A 13,090-nucleotide genomic window follows, 5' to 3' on the forward strand; every position below is an offset into this window, starting at 1 on the left:
GACACTCTCCAATACCCACCACCCGGTGAGCCGCGGGGACGTCGCGCTCAGAGAAACACGCCAGACACGAAAGGGCAGGCTCAGCGACCCCACATACACGGGGCAGAGCGGAGTCTGATCATAAGACGGGAGGTGCGTGGTGCGGGGCCGGCGAGGGGCGGGGAGTGAGTGTCGCTGGGCACAGTCTCAGTTGTACAAGACGAAGAGGGGGCGGAGACGGACGGGTGATGATGGCTGCATGACATCGCGAATGTGTCTAATACACTGACCTGTGCACCTCGCATGGTTCGGGGGCATTCCCGGTCAAGGCACGTACCTGGGCTACAAGTCCGATCCCGGGCCCTGGTCGGGGCACACGCAGGAGGCACCCATCGGTGCCTCTGTCACACCTCTCTCCACAGACACACACACACACACACACACACACACACACACACACACACACACAGACCCGCCGCCCTCCCTTCTCCTCTCCCTGAAAATCAACGGAAAACTGTCCTCAGGGGAGGGATAGCAAAAAATGCAGGAAATGTCCTCCTTCTTCAAAATCACTACGGCTGGCTAACGTGTGTTCCGGCGGTCCTGACTGTGCCTGTGAGCACCTGCCGCCCGCCAGCCAGGTGCGTCAGCAGACGCGGGGGACTCAGTTACCGCCGGGAAGGGGTTTCCAGAGCCACACCCCACGCCGCTGTCCCCGCTGCTGTCCCCGCGCTGCTCTGGTGGGAGAAGTGAACGAAGCGGCGCGGGCCTTACGTTGCCGTCCCCTCCCGAGGCGCTGCTCAGCACGTACTCCAGCTGGAAGACGACGGCGAAGGCGGGGTCGTGGACCATCTCGGGGAGTCGGAGGTGGCTCCTCAGGACCAGCGCCTGGTTTCCAGAGCTGGTCAAGGACACAGGCGGGGGCGGGGCAATCAGGCGTGGCTCCCGCAGCATGCACACCCGCCCGCCTGGGCCCTGCTCTGAGCCCCTGTGTTGGCTCCCAGGTGACTCCCTAAACCAGGGCCTTTTGCAGGGGCCAAAGGGAGCAGGTTAAACCGCCAGAGGTGTCGTAGGGTGCAGGGATGCGGCCCGGCTCCGGGAGGCTCCACCTCCAGGGCCAGCCTCTGCCCGCCCGCCTCTGGGGGCACCCCTTGGAGACCGGTCCTGGGCTGGGAGGCACAGCTGGAGCCAGCAGCTGGATGAAGCCACCGGTTCTCCTCGTACGAGACACTGAGCGCAGACCGCAGGCGGCCGTCGTGGGGGGCGGCCCGATGCTAATTCCAGAACTCACAGCACAAACAGGACTCACCCAACCTCCCCACACCCACCGAGAGCGGCTCCAAGCGGGTGGGGCTGAGCGAGAGGAAACCAGGCCCCAGGGAAGGGCTGGTGGGTGCGGGCACACCTCCCAGGCAGGCACTTCACGTGGGTGCCCGCTCCCCCCACCTCCCCTCCCTCCCTGGGCAGGACTCAGGACCCGGGAGAGTACCTGGACTTGGAGGAGGAGCCGACTTTCCTGCTGAAACTGGCAGAGCGTGTCAAGGCCACGTCCATCTCGGGCACCAGCACCATGACCTGCGGCCTCTGCACGAATCCCAGACCATTGTGCGCGCCGACGCACAGCCGCCGCTCGGCGATCTCGAGGGCACTGCCATCCAGCAGGCCGTCCCCCTGGGAAGAGCGCAGGTCAGGCAGCAAGGGCCTGGGCGGGAGGGGAGAGGGGGCGGGAGGGGAGCGGGGGCCGGAGGGGAGAGGGGGCGGGAGGGGACAGGGGGCAGGAGGGGAGAGGGGGCGGGAGGGGACAGGCGGCCGGAGGGGAGAGGGGGCGGGAGGGGACAGGGGGCTGGAGGGGAGAGGGGGCGGGAGGGGAGCGGGGGCCGGAGGGGAGAGGGGGCGGGAGGGGACAGGGGGCAGGAGGGGAGAGGGGGCAGGAGGGGAGAGGGGGCTCGCGGGAAGGTTCCCGGGGAGGCGTGAGCCAGAGGAGAGCTGGGGACAATTCCAGACCTTTGCAGGTCACAGGGTGCTGGTGGCAGAGCCCCAGCAAAGGGCAGCACGTCAGCCAGTCGGAACTGGCTGGCCGAGGGCACCTTCTAGGCAGTTTGGGGTTTTCTCACAGCATGACCTTCTCAGAGCAACACGCCCCCGCGGGGGCCCATCACCAAACGTGCCCTGTGTCCAAGGGAGAGCCGCCACTCTCCAGATGCACCAAACTGGCAGCCAGGACCGGGTGCTCTGAGGCAGGGGAGCCCCACCTCCCACCCCGTGGAGGCGGCGCCTGGAGGCAGGCCCCGAGGTGTCCCAGCCGCCGCCTCGGCAGGACGCGCACCCAGGAGACGGGCAGAACGGGCGGCGGAAGAGGGAGCCTATTCGGACAGTAAGTCGTAAACCAGTAACCACGGGGTCGGAACCTGCCCCAAAGTGAGGGCTGGATATTAAAGTGTTCCATCTTAACGAACGGCAGGCGCCGGCACAAATGAGCCAGGACGGCCTCCAGGCGATCCCTGTGTATTAAACTGGGCGACCGCTGCCAACGATCCCTGCATTTCCGCGCGTCTTCACTGTCCCTTCCCCGAGCGCCGCGGCCCTAAGCGCAGCCGTTAATCCTCGAGTAATGAAAACGAGCGGCAGGACGCTGCGTGTCTGCCGGAGCGGGGAGACGTGCGCTGGCAGTGAAAGCAGGCCGTGCAGGGTTTGTGGGATGCACGGAACCCAGGGCGGGGCCCCGCAAGCTCTCTGCCCTTGCACGCGCACCCTGAGCGGCGAGGAGGCATCGGAGCTGCACCCGGAGCCCCGGCTCCACCTCAGTCGACAGTGGTGTTTCTCTCTCAGATGGGACCCCGTTCTCTGGAGCTACGTTTCCAGGGGCGGCCACCTCTTTCACATGCATGTGTGTGTGTGTGCACGTGCACACACATATGTGCTTGTGTGTGTGCGTGTGCACGTGTGTGCATGTGTGTGTGATTAATAACTGCTGACGGCTGAGATGACAGCATGGGGGGACTGAGGCACTCACGCTCTCAACCATAAACATGAAGACCTACTGTGTGCAGACACTGCCACTCCCATCAGGTGCAGTGCTGAACCACACGCGCCCTGCCCACCTGGGCAAGCACTGCAAGGGGACCCAGCCAGCCAGTGAACAGGCTGGAGTGGGGCTCTCAGGGAGCCCGCGGAGGGGCCGGTGGCTCTGCACTGAGCCCCGAAGCCCGAGGACCCCACAGGGAGCTGGACGCGGCCCGTCCGGGACAGGGAGCTGCGTGTTCAGAGGCCCCACTGGGCACGAGGCAGCGCCACGGCTACACGGCGGGGGTCGCCCACGGCCACACGGCGGGGGTCGCCTGTGACTACATGGAGGAGAGGGGAGGCACCGTCACGCCCAGGCTGCCCCCAGAGGCTCCGGGTGAAGGCGGGTGGGAGGGGCCCCCACAGGCAGGAGAGCCGGCAGGGTGGGATGGAGGGAGACGCTGGCCTGCTGGCCGTCCCCGGGGAGGAGCCGAGCGCCTCGTGTCCGTGTCCGTGCTGAGCGCAGGTCCTTCTGGGGCTCCGCCTCGCCTGGTGACTAATCCCCTTACCAGACGGGGCTGGTTCAGAGGGAGTGAATGTTCACTAGCGCCACCATCAGAGCTGCGACCACGGGCTTGAGTCGCTCTCCAGCCACAAAGAGGGAAAGGAAGGGACAGGCCAGGGGCAGGCCCGTGGCAGGACGCCCCCCCCCCCCGCCCGCCCTGGCATCTCCCCCGCTGGCACTGAGCCGCGCCGGAGACAGTACCTCCAGGGAGTGATCGCTGAGAAGCAGTTCCAGAAGCTCCTGCTCGAACTTCTCCAGGGAGGGGTACAGCGTGAAGAACACCTCGTCCAGGTACCACGTGACCGACTTCTGCAGGCGCGGCTTCCGGAGGGCGTCCCCTGCAACAACCGGGCCGGTTCCTGGGAGGCCCGACCGCGCGGCAGGCGGAGGGGACGGCGCGGCCCTTACCCGCGTCCCGGGGCGCCGGGAGGAGGCCGGGCAGCGGCTGCAGACCGGACACCAGGAGGTTCTCGGGCAGCAGGTGGAAGGCGGGCTCCAGGGCCGGGTGCGGCTGCAGCGTGTACTGCAGGCTGCAGCTCTCGATGGCCGTCAGGTGCTTGCTCTCTGGGAAGAAAATGCCGAGCTGACACCACGGGGATCCCGTCACGTCAGCCGCTGCGCTGAGCAGCTCCACCAACAGCTCCACCAACAGGAAGCGCCGTTTCCCAGGGAGACGGGAATCGCTCTGTGTGTGTGTGTGTGTGTGTGTGTGTGTGTGTGTGTGTTGGGGGGGGCGGTCCACCCCGTAACTCCCTCTGAGAAACTGCAGCGAAAGGGACGCTAGTTCTCAATGCGACGTAACGAACTCTCTGGCTCACACCTTCCAGAGCGGGCAGCCGGCCAGGGCTCGGCCGGGGCCACCCCTCGGTCTCGGCACCGCGTCCATGGAGCCCACGGGGCGGCCGGGCAGGCACTGCGGCAGGGCCTCCCAGTCAGAGCCCGTCCTCAAAACCGGGCCATCCTTCCGACCGGAGGCTGAGACCCAGCCCACCGATCTCCATAAAACACCGAGAACGGGACCCAGACCCCAGAGAGATCCGCTGAGGCAGGGAGCCGGAGGGACGGCCTGCAGGGCGAGGTGAAGAGCGCAGGCCAGCGGGGAGCGGGGGAACAGTCCCACCAGCGGGGCCAGGGCGTGGGGAGGGCCCCGCCAGCATCACAGGCCCCGGCTGCGGGACCGCCGACACCCCACCGAGTGTGGGCCTCACTTCCTCCACTGACAGGGCCCCAGCCCCCCGGACGTGCTGCGTTATTCGTAAGAGCTACAGGCGACCTGCTGCCCTACTCAGAAAGGAGGGAATGAGAGGGCAGTGTCAGTGTGCGCATGTGTGAGGCGGCGTGTAGGCTGTTTAAGAGGTCCTGATTCTAAGGGTACTCCAGGAGGCAAAACACGGGGGGGGGGGGGACGTGCGGGAAGGGGGGAACGGGGGGTGGATGGTGCAGGGAAGCTCACAGGAGGGACGGGGGGGGACGTGCGGAGGGGGGGCGGGGAGTGGATGGTGCAGGGAAGCTCACAGGAGGGACTGGGGGGGACATGCGGAAGGGGGGCGGGGAGTGGATGGTGCAGGGAAGCTCACAGGAGGGACTGGGGGGGACGTGCGGGAAGGGGGGGCGGGGGGTGGATGGTGCAGGGAAGCTCACAGGAGGGACTGGGGGGGGACGTGCGGGAAGGGGGGAACGGAGGGGTGGATGGTGCAGGGAAGCTCACAGGAGGGACTGGGGGGGACATGCGGAAGGGGGGCGGGGGGCGGATGGTGCAGGGAAGCTCACAGGAGGGACGGGGGGGGGACGTGCGGAAGGGGGGCGGGGGGTGGATGGTGCAGGGAAGCTCACAGGAGGGACGGGGGGGGGGTGCAGCGCAGGGTGGACGTGGGGCGAGGGAGCTGCCAGCACACCGGCTGAGGCTCTTACGTTCGATGGGGTCCTGCAGCTGGGGGTGCAGCAGGGCTCTGGGGGTGCCGTGATACAGTCTCAACCTGCAGAACAAGAGCCAGAAACACGCCAACATGGGCCTGCAGCTCCAGCCTCCAAACAGCAGCTGCTCCTCGAAAGGAGGGTGTGTGGGGCCCAACCACCCTCCACCTCCTGGGCCTTCCCAGTGCCACCACCCGCGCCCCTGGGGGAACGGACCCTGGAGAGCACCGCTCCCGGCCCGTGGACCCCGCTCCCAGCCCGTGCGCCCCACTCCCGGCCCGTGGACCCCGCTCCCGGCCCGTGGGCCCCGCTCCCGGCCCGTGCGCCCCGCTCCCAGCCCGTGCGCCCCACTCCCGGCCTGTGGACCCTGCTCCCGGCCCGTGCGCCCCACTCCCGGCCCGTGGACCCCACTCCCGGCCCGTGGACCCCACTCCTGGCCCGTGGACCCCGCTCCCGGCCCGTGGGCCCCGCTCCCGGCCCGTGCGCCCCACACCTGCAGCGCAGCCCGCGCCCCTGGGCCCAGGAAGCCGCGCCAGGGAAACCCATAATGACTGAAACACCCCGGAAAGACCGCAGCTGCGCCCTCCCCTGGTTGTCCATGTAGGGGGCGACTCTCAGCCAGGGCCGATTCTGTGCCCCAGGGCACGGGCAGTGATGCCCGCAGACATTTTTTGTCGTTACCACGGGGGAGGTGCTCCTGGCACCTGGTGGGTGGAGGCCAGGGACCTGCTGGGCACCCTACACCCACAGGACAACCACAGCGAAGACCTCTCCGGCCCAAAGGTCAGGGGCCACGCGGAGAGGGACCCAGGTGGCAACGCGGCTTCGGCTGGGCTGGAACGGTTACGAAGCAGAGCCACCCGGTGCCCGTGTGCACACACCCGTCAGCCAACACACGTAGCCGATCCGTGTGGCCAAGTGGGCCGCGGTTTCACCCGCGCAGGGACGAGGAAAAGCCAAGGGCAGGGACCCAGGGACCCAGGGACCCAGGGACCCAGGGACCGGGCATGAGGACGCGAGGAGGTACCGTCTGTCCTGGGAGGCCGTGCGGGGAGACTCCGTTTTGCTGCTGAAGATGCGAAGAATCCCGAACCCACACGACAGGCTCTGGAGGGTCCCGTCCCGTCTCCGGCCGTGGGCGGCCACTTCCACCACAGCCACGATGCCCGGGTGGCTCAGGGACGTGTGGAAGTACACGGGCTGCCAACAAGCCAGAGCCAGGTGAGGGCGGCGCCGCCACCTGCCTGCAGGACCCAGAGGGCGCAGCGGGCTCCCTGCCACCCTGGGCAGCGCCACGTAAACCACGCACGGCCCTGCAGCGCCGCATCCCTTCCCAGGCGCCCGAGACAACAGGCACAGTCAAGCGGCCCCCTGGGAGTCCCAGCCCCTCACCCCAGAGCGCCCACCACCCCGGACATCGCCCTGTGCTTTTGCTCCGGGAATTTCCCATCCACAGAAATGCCCACAGACAGCAGGCCCTGCGGGGAAGAGCGGCGGGGGCCACGCATACCCCCGAGGCAGGACCCCAGGGACATTAAAGGCAGGACAAGCCCCCGGCCGCACCACGGCGTGTAACTCGCCGCGCGAAACTCCGTCAGCCGGCCAGCGCGGACGCTGCACTGCCACGGGGAAAGGAGACACATGTACTGTTTGTGACACTTTAGACAATAAAATAAGATTTAAATGTTAAAAGATAAAAAGAAGCTGCCCCGACCACTTCTTCTCACTAAGCAGCCCCCTCTTCGCGAGGCACAGAGTCCAACTGACACCTTTAGGGCAGAATCCCGTTGGGAGCAAGTCCTTGCCAGATGGTTTGGGGCCTGAGCCAAGCCCCCGACGATGCTCAGCGGCTCTTCGGAGGTCTGCACGCAGAACTTGCCCTCCTCCCAGCTCTGACCTCCCGGGGGTCACCCCGCGCCTCTCTCCCTGGGGAAAGAGAGCCTCTCGCTGCTGCTGTCTCCTTCTGTCTCGAGAAGCCGATGCAGTTGCTTTCACTTAAAACTGACCAACGTCACGGACACAGACGGCGGAGGCGGAGGCGTGCGACCACGGATCCCAGGGCTGGGCTGTGGCTCTGGCCTCCGTGTCCCTGGAGCCCAGCGTCCGTGCTGGGGTCCCGGCTGAGCACAGAGGTCAGGCCAGGCCGGGCGGCGGGGCCCTGCAGGGGATGTAAACCCGAATTAATCCTGTAACGAGCCGTCACCGCGTGTCACCCAGGAAGCGTTTACTGCAACCACGGACTGTCAGCCGGGATAACGGAGAGGCACATTAACACATCAGCCGGAGGGATAAATCGTTATTCTATTTTCTTTTACTGCAAAATGATGAAATAATAGCCACTTACCACGGACAGGTGGCTGGTCCAGGGAGAACTATGTTCTGTTTCCAAGACGCGGGACGTGGGCTAAAGCCGCAGCGTGTCTGTCACCGCCCCGCCTGTTACGTGTGCACCTGCGCGCACGGCGTCACGGACACCACCGCCCACTCTCCTTTGAGCAGCGAGCCCCCCGCGCCGAGGTCGCCTTGACCCCGCCCTGCCGCGGCGCTGGGCCAGCCTCCCGGGCACGTCCCCGGCACAGGTTCATGCTGCGGCCTCCCCGTCACTCACACCGGGCAATGATTCTGCGACGAAATGAGCAGGGCAGGGCCGCACCGGCCTCGTCTCCGGGGACTCCGCCCTGAGCGGGAGGCGGCACGGAGGCGGCACGTGGAGAAGCACGAGGTGCCGGGTGTGGCCACGCCGCCCCGTCGGTCAGGACAGACGCTCTTTCTAAACACCGTGTACCGGCCCTACAGGCGGGCACGGCGGCGTGGAAAGGCTTCGTAAGGGCCCGGGAAAGCAGGGTGCAGCCTGGAGAGGCCCCAGGTCCCAGGGCGAGGCCAGGCTGGGCACGCTGTGGTCAGGACCGGCCCCGGGCTCGTGGGGTCAGAGCCGCCTGCGATCAAACACGGTGCGCTCCACAGCGGCCATCCCGTCCCCGGCCGAGGGTCAAGAGCAGGGGTGGGCAAACTTTTTGACTCGAGGGCCACAATGGGTTCTTACACTGGACCGGAGGGCCGGAACAAAAGCATGGATGGAGTGTTTGTGTGAACTAATATAAATTCAAAGTAAAGGAGCGGAGGGGAGAGCAAGAGAACCCTCCGCTCTTTCGGCTCCGCGGGCCGGATAGAACAGCCGAACGGGCCGGATCTGGCCCGCGGGCCGTAGTTTGCCCACGGCTGGTCAAGAGGCTCCCCCGGTGCTTAGGCCCGGGCCCGCCTGACCGCACACGGGGGCTCAGCCAGGAACCCCGACAGCGCTCAGCGGGGCCAAACCCACACACGCCCTTCCGCCTGGGACCGTGCACGAAGGCCACGCGTGCACCGAGAGGCAAATCTGCCCGTCGGCAGAAATGACGGCATGAAAGTTCGCGTCCAGCCCCTCAGATTTCCTGCCAGAGAGGGCCTGCAAGTGGGGGTCCCCACGCCCCCACATCGCATCTCACTCTGCCACAGGTGACAGGTCCTGCCCAGTAAACAGACGAATAAACCACAGGAAGGCTCCTATCGCTGCCTCACCTTCAGACACACTGACCTCACGTGCCGCGGGCCACGTTTCCACGTCTCACCCCGTGGCAGTGACAGGGCCTCTGAGGACGAGCCTCCGGAGAGGCCGCCAGCCAGCAGAGGCCCGGCGGCGGCGAGGCCAGGGAGAGAGGAGCGGACGCCGAGCGGTGCCTGCCGGAGCCGTCTCCACAGGCCGAACCAGCGCATCTCCAGGGAGGCAGGTCATGCACAGGGCTTCCCGCCCTCCATCTGCCGCTCGGCCTCCCACTGGGGCTCGGACCCTGGACACTCCAGGCACGGGTGCTGCTCAGCACTCTCCTCCGGGAAACGCACTGGCCGATTACAAAGCCGAGGCGTCCGCCCCCGTGGTGGGCTCGCCCTGATCCACAGCGCAGCACGGCCGGGAGACACCCTGACCAACAGCCGCCAGGCCCCGCATGTCCGCCGTCCAGGGTGACAGTGACTGCAGCCACCAAAGTGACCCCACGCCACTTCGCCCACCTTGTACCTCCAGCTCCTGTCCGTCTTACAGCAAACCCTGCCGAGAAGTCAAGGATACCCGCTCCGGCCAAAGGACGCCTCCCCGGCGGACACAGAAAACAGGCTCACAGGCTGGCCTCTGCACTGTCCCCCACGCCAGGCCACTGGACCACCGCACAACCAAGTCCCAACACTGTCCCCTTCCTGGCTCAGAGCCCCAGCCTCGAGGAGAGCGGCTGTCCCGAGGGACACGACAGCCAGTCACACGGCCGCTCTCCCGGACACACGCTGGCTCCCCGCCGCCTCCGTGCTGCCCGAGGGCGGCACAGGGTCCAAGAGACGGTGAGGCCGCGGGGAGAAGGCAGCCCTGGAGTTTCACGGGTGCCCCCTGACCCCCTCAGCCGCTGCTAACACGGAGAAGACTGGCTCTCACTGACGAGGAACACTGGCGTCAGCGTCTCCTGGGGGGATGCGAAGTGGAAGCAGCCCATCACCTGCGTCCGGAGAGCAGCTGGTTTCCTGTGACCTCAGCACCCAGGGCTGGGGTGGGAGGACCCCCGGAAGGGTCTTCCCTGTGTGTGGGGAACCCCTAGGCTTCCTGCCCAGTCGCCCCCAGAAGCTGAAGCAGGAAAACCAGTCTGTCCCCGAGGCTGGGCGTGGTCGTCAGAGAAAGGATCTAAGACAGTGGTTCTCACCCTTCCTAATGCCGCGACCCTTTCATACAGCTCCTCATGTGGTGGGGACCCCCAACCATAACATTATTTTTGTTGCTACTTCGTAACTGTAATTATGCTACTGTTAGTGAATCGTAGTGTAAATATCTGTGTTTTCCGATGGTCTTAGGTGACCCTGCTAGCGGTTCTCAACCTGTGGGTCGCGACCATCGGAAAACACAGATATTTACACTACGATTCATTAACAGTAGCATAATTACAGTTACGAAGTAGCAACGAAAATAATGTTATTGTTGGGATCCCCACCACATGAGGAGCTGTATGAAAGGGTCGCGGCCTCAGGAAGGTTGAGAACCACTGGTCTAAGGGGAACCGTGTCCATCGGAGAGAAGATGTACGAGCTGTGTGGTACTCTGACCCTGCGTTATTTTTTTGTATTTTTTTTATCGATGTCAGAGAGGAAGGGAGAGGGAGAGAGAGAGAAACATCAATGATGAGAGAGGACCATGGATCGGCTGCCTCCTCCTCATTGGGGATGGAGCCCGCAACCCGGGCATGTGCCCCTGGCTAGAATCAAACCGGAACCCTTCAGTCCGCAGGCCGGCGCTCTACCCACTGAGCCACACCAACCAGGGCAGCCCCGGCTGCCTTTAAAGACACCCGCTGCGAGGCTGGCTGAGGGACGGGCGTCTCTCGGGGGGGGGGGGAAGGGCAGTGCCCCACGAAGGGGTCTCGGGGCGGAGCCCACAGCCCGCTGAGCTGAGGGGCCGGGCGCCAGGCGTCCTCACTCACAGACCAGCTCCCGCTCGGGGTCGGGGCTGAGGAATAAAACAGCGGCCTCTCCATGGCCGCCTCTCACACGGACAGCTCAGTGAAGCCAAGCACTCGAGGATGCCTCCCAGCCCACGCCCAGGGCCGCGAAGCCCCGCTGGACCTGCTGCTGCAGCCGCACCCTCACACCAGACCCCCAGCGGCTGGTAGTCAGACACACAGGCAGCCGCACCCTCACACCAGACCCCCAGCGGCCGGTAAGCCAGACACACAGGCAGCCGCACCCTCACACCAGACCCCCAGCGGCCGGTAAGCCAGACACACAGGCAGCCGCACCCTCACACCAGACCCCCAGCGGCCGGTAGTCAGACACACAGGCAGCCGCACCCTCACACCAGACTCCCAGCTCCTGGTAAGCCAGACACACAGGCAGCCGCACCCTCACACCAGACCCCCAGCGGCCGGTAAGCCAGACACACAGGCAGCCGCACCCTCACACCAGACCCCCAGCGGCCGGTAGTCAGACACACAGGCAGCCGCACCCTCACACCAGACTCCCAGCTCCTGGTAAGCCAGACACACAGGCAGCCGCACCCTCACACCAGACCCCCAGCGGCCGGTAAGCCAGACACACAGGCAGCCGCACCCTCACACCAGACCCCCAGCGGCCGGTAAGCCAGACACACAGGCAGCCGCACCCTCACACCAGACCCCCAGCGGCCGGTAAGCCAGACACACAGGCAGCCGCACCCTCACACCAGACCCCCAGCGGCCGGTAGTCAGACACACAGGCAGCCGCACCCTCACACCAGACCCCCAGCGGCCGGTAGTCAGACACACAGGCAGCCGCACCCTCACACCAGACCCCCAGCGGCCGGTAAGCCAGACACACAGGCAGCCAGTGAAGTCAGAGAGAGCGCCACCAAATTCCCGGACCCTCCACAAGGGCAGCTTGGACTCATCTCTGTGTCCACAGGGGGCAGGCAGGGCACCCCCAGAGTGAGCAGCCCCTGCCCCACCTGCATGCCAGCACCCTCAGGGACAGCTCACACTGTCAAACGTCTCACACACACACACACACACACACACACACACGTGTGCACACGCAGAGGGGACTTCTCTGGAGCTAAAGAACTTGAACAAAACCCGTTTTTCTGTATTCTGACCGTCAAGGCAACAAAAGGAGTGCTGGACGTGGAGGACTGGTCCCGGGGCACCAGCGGCCTCTGCTGCTCGCCGAGGGCATAGCACCGAGAGCCGCCTTCCAGGGCCATTGCCATTGCCATTGCCATTGCCATTGCCGTTCCCAATCCCATTCCTATTCCCATTCCCACTGCCGTTCCCATTCCCATTGCCATTGCCATTGCCATTGCCGTTCCCACTCCCATTCCCACTGCCGTTCCCATTCCCACTGCCATTGCCATTCCCATTCCCATTCCCATTCCCACTGCCATTCCCATTCCCACTCCCATTCCCACTCCCATTCCCATTACCACTCCCATTCCCATTACCACTCCCATTCCCATTCCCATTCCCATTCCCACTGCCATTCCCATTCCCACTCCCATTCCCATTCCCACTGCCATTCCCATTCCCATTGCCGTTCCCATTCCCATTCCCACTCCCATTCCCATTCCCACTGCCATTCCCATTCCCACTGCCATTGCCATTCCCATTCCCATTGCCATTCCCACTGCCATTCCCATTCCCACTCCCATTCCCATTCCCATTCCCATTCCCATTCCCACTCCCATTCCCATTCCCACTGCCATTCCCATTGCCATTCCCACTCCCATTGCCATTCCCACTCCCATTCCCATTCCCACTCCCATTCCCATTCCCATTCCCACTGCCATTCCCACTGCCATTCCCATTCCCATTCCCACTCCCATTCCCATTCCCATTCCCATTCCCACTCCCATTCCCATTCCCATTCCCATTCCCATTGCCGTTCCCATTCCCATTCCCACTCCCATTCCCATTCCCACTGCCATTCCCATTGCCATTCCCACTCCCATTCCCATTCCCACTGCCATTCCCATTGCCATTCCCACTCCCATTCCCATTCCCACTCCCATTCCCATTCCCACTCCCACTCCCATTCCCATTCCCATTCCCATTCCCATTGCCGTTCCCATCCCCATTCCCACTCCCATTC

The 13,090-nt window shown here is 65.2% G+C and overlaps 2 protein-coding genes across 6 annotated transcripts in view; one reads left to right on the plus strand and one right to left on the minus strand.

Annotated features, from left to right (window-relative positions):
• LOC308242658 (uncharacterized protein) overlaps window positions 1-13,090 on the plus strand; it is a gene marked incomplete at both ends in the record, with an annotated part of 479,931 nt that overhangs the window by 442,861 nt on the left and 23,980 nt on the right. The window lies entirely within an intron of this gene.
• NPHP4 (nephrocystin 4) overlaps window positions 1-13,090 on the minus strand; it is a 70,398-nt gene that overhangs the window by 47,672 nt on the left and 9,636 nt on the right. For all 5 annotated transcript variants that reach the window (XR_013959953.1, XM_080656746.1, XM_080656748.1 and 2 more), the window contains 6 exons: window positions 6,489-6,661; window positions 5,459-5,523; window positions 3,956-4,111; window positions 3,749-3,885; window positions 1,469-1,650; window positions 754-880 (listed from right to left, as the gene is read on the minus strand). Coding sequence is in view for 4 of the 5 variants with exons in the window: in XM_080656746.1 (XP_080512872.1) it covers window positions 754-880; window positions 1,469-1,650; window positions 3,749-3,885; window positions 3,956-4,111; window positions 5,459-5,523; window positions 6,489-6,661 (840 nt within the window). In the remaining variant the exon portion in view is untranslated. The remainder of the gene's footprint in view (window positions 1-753; window positions 881-1,468; window positions 1,651-3,748; window positions 3,886-3,955; window positions 4,112-5,458; window positions 5,524-6,488; window positions 6,662-13,090) is intronic.

Source organism: Plecotus auritus (assembly GCF_963455305.1).
Source record: "Plecotus auritus genome assembly, chromosome: 2".
Classification (NCBI taxonomy): domain Eukaryota; kingdom Metazoa; phylum Chordata; class Mammalia; order Chiroptera; family Vespertilionidae; genus Plecotus; species Plecotus auritus.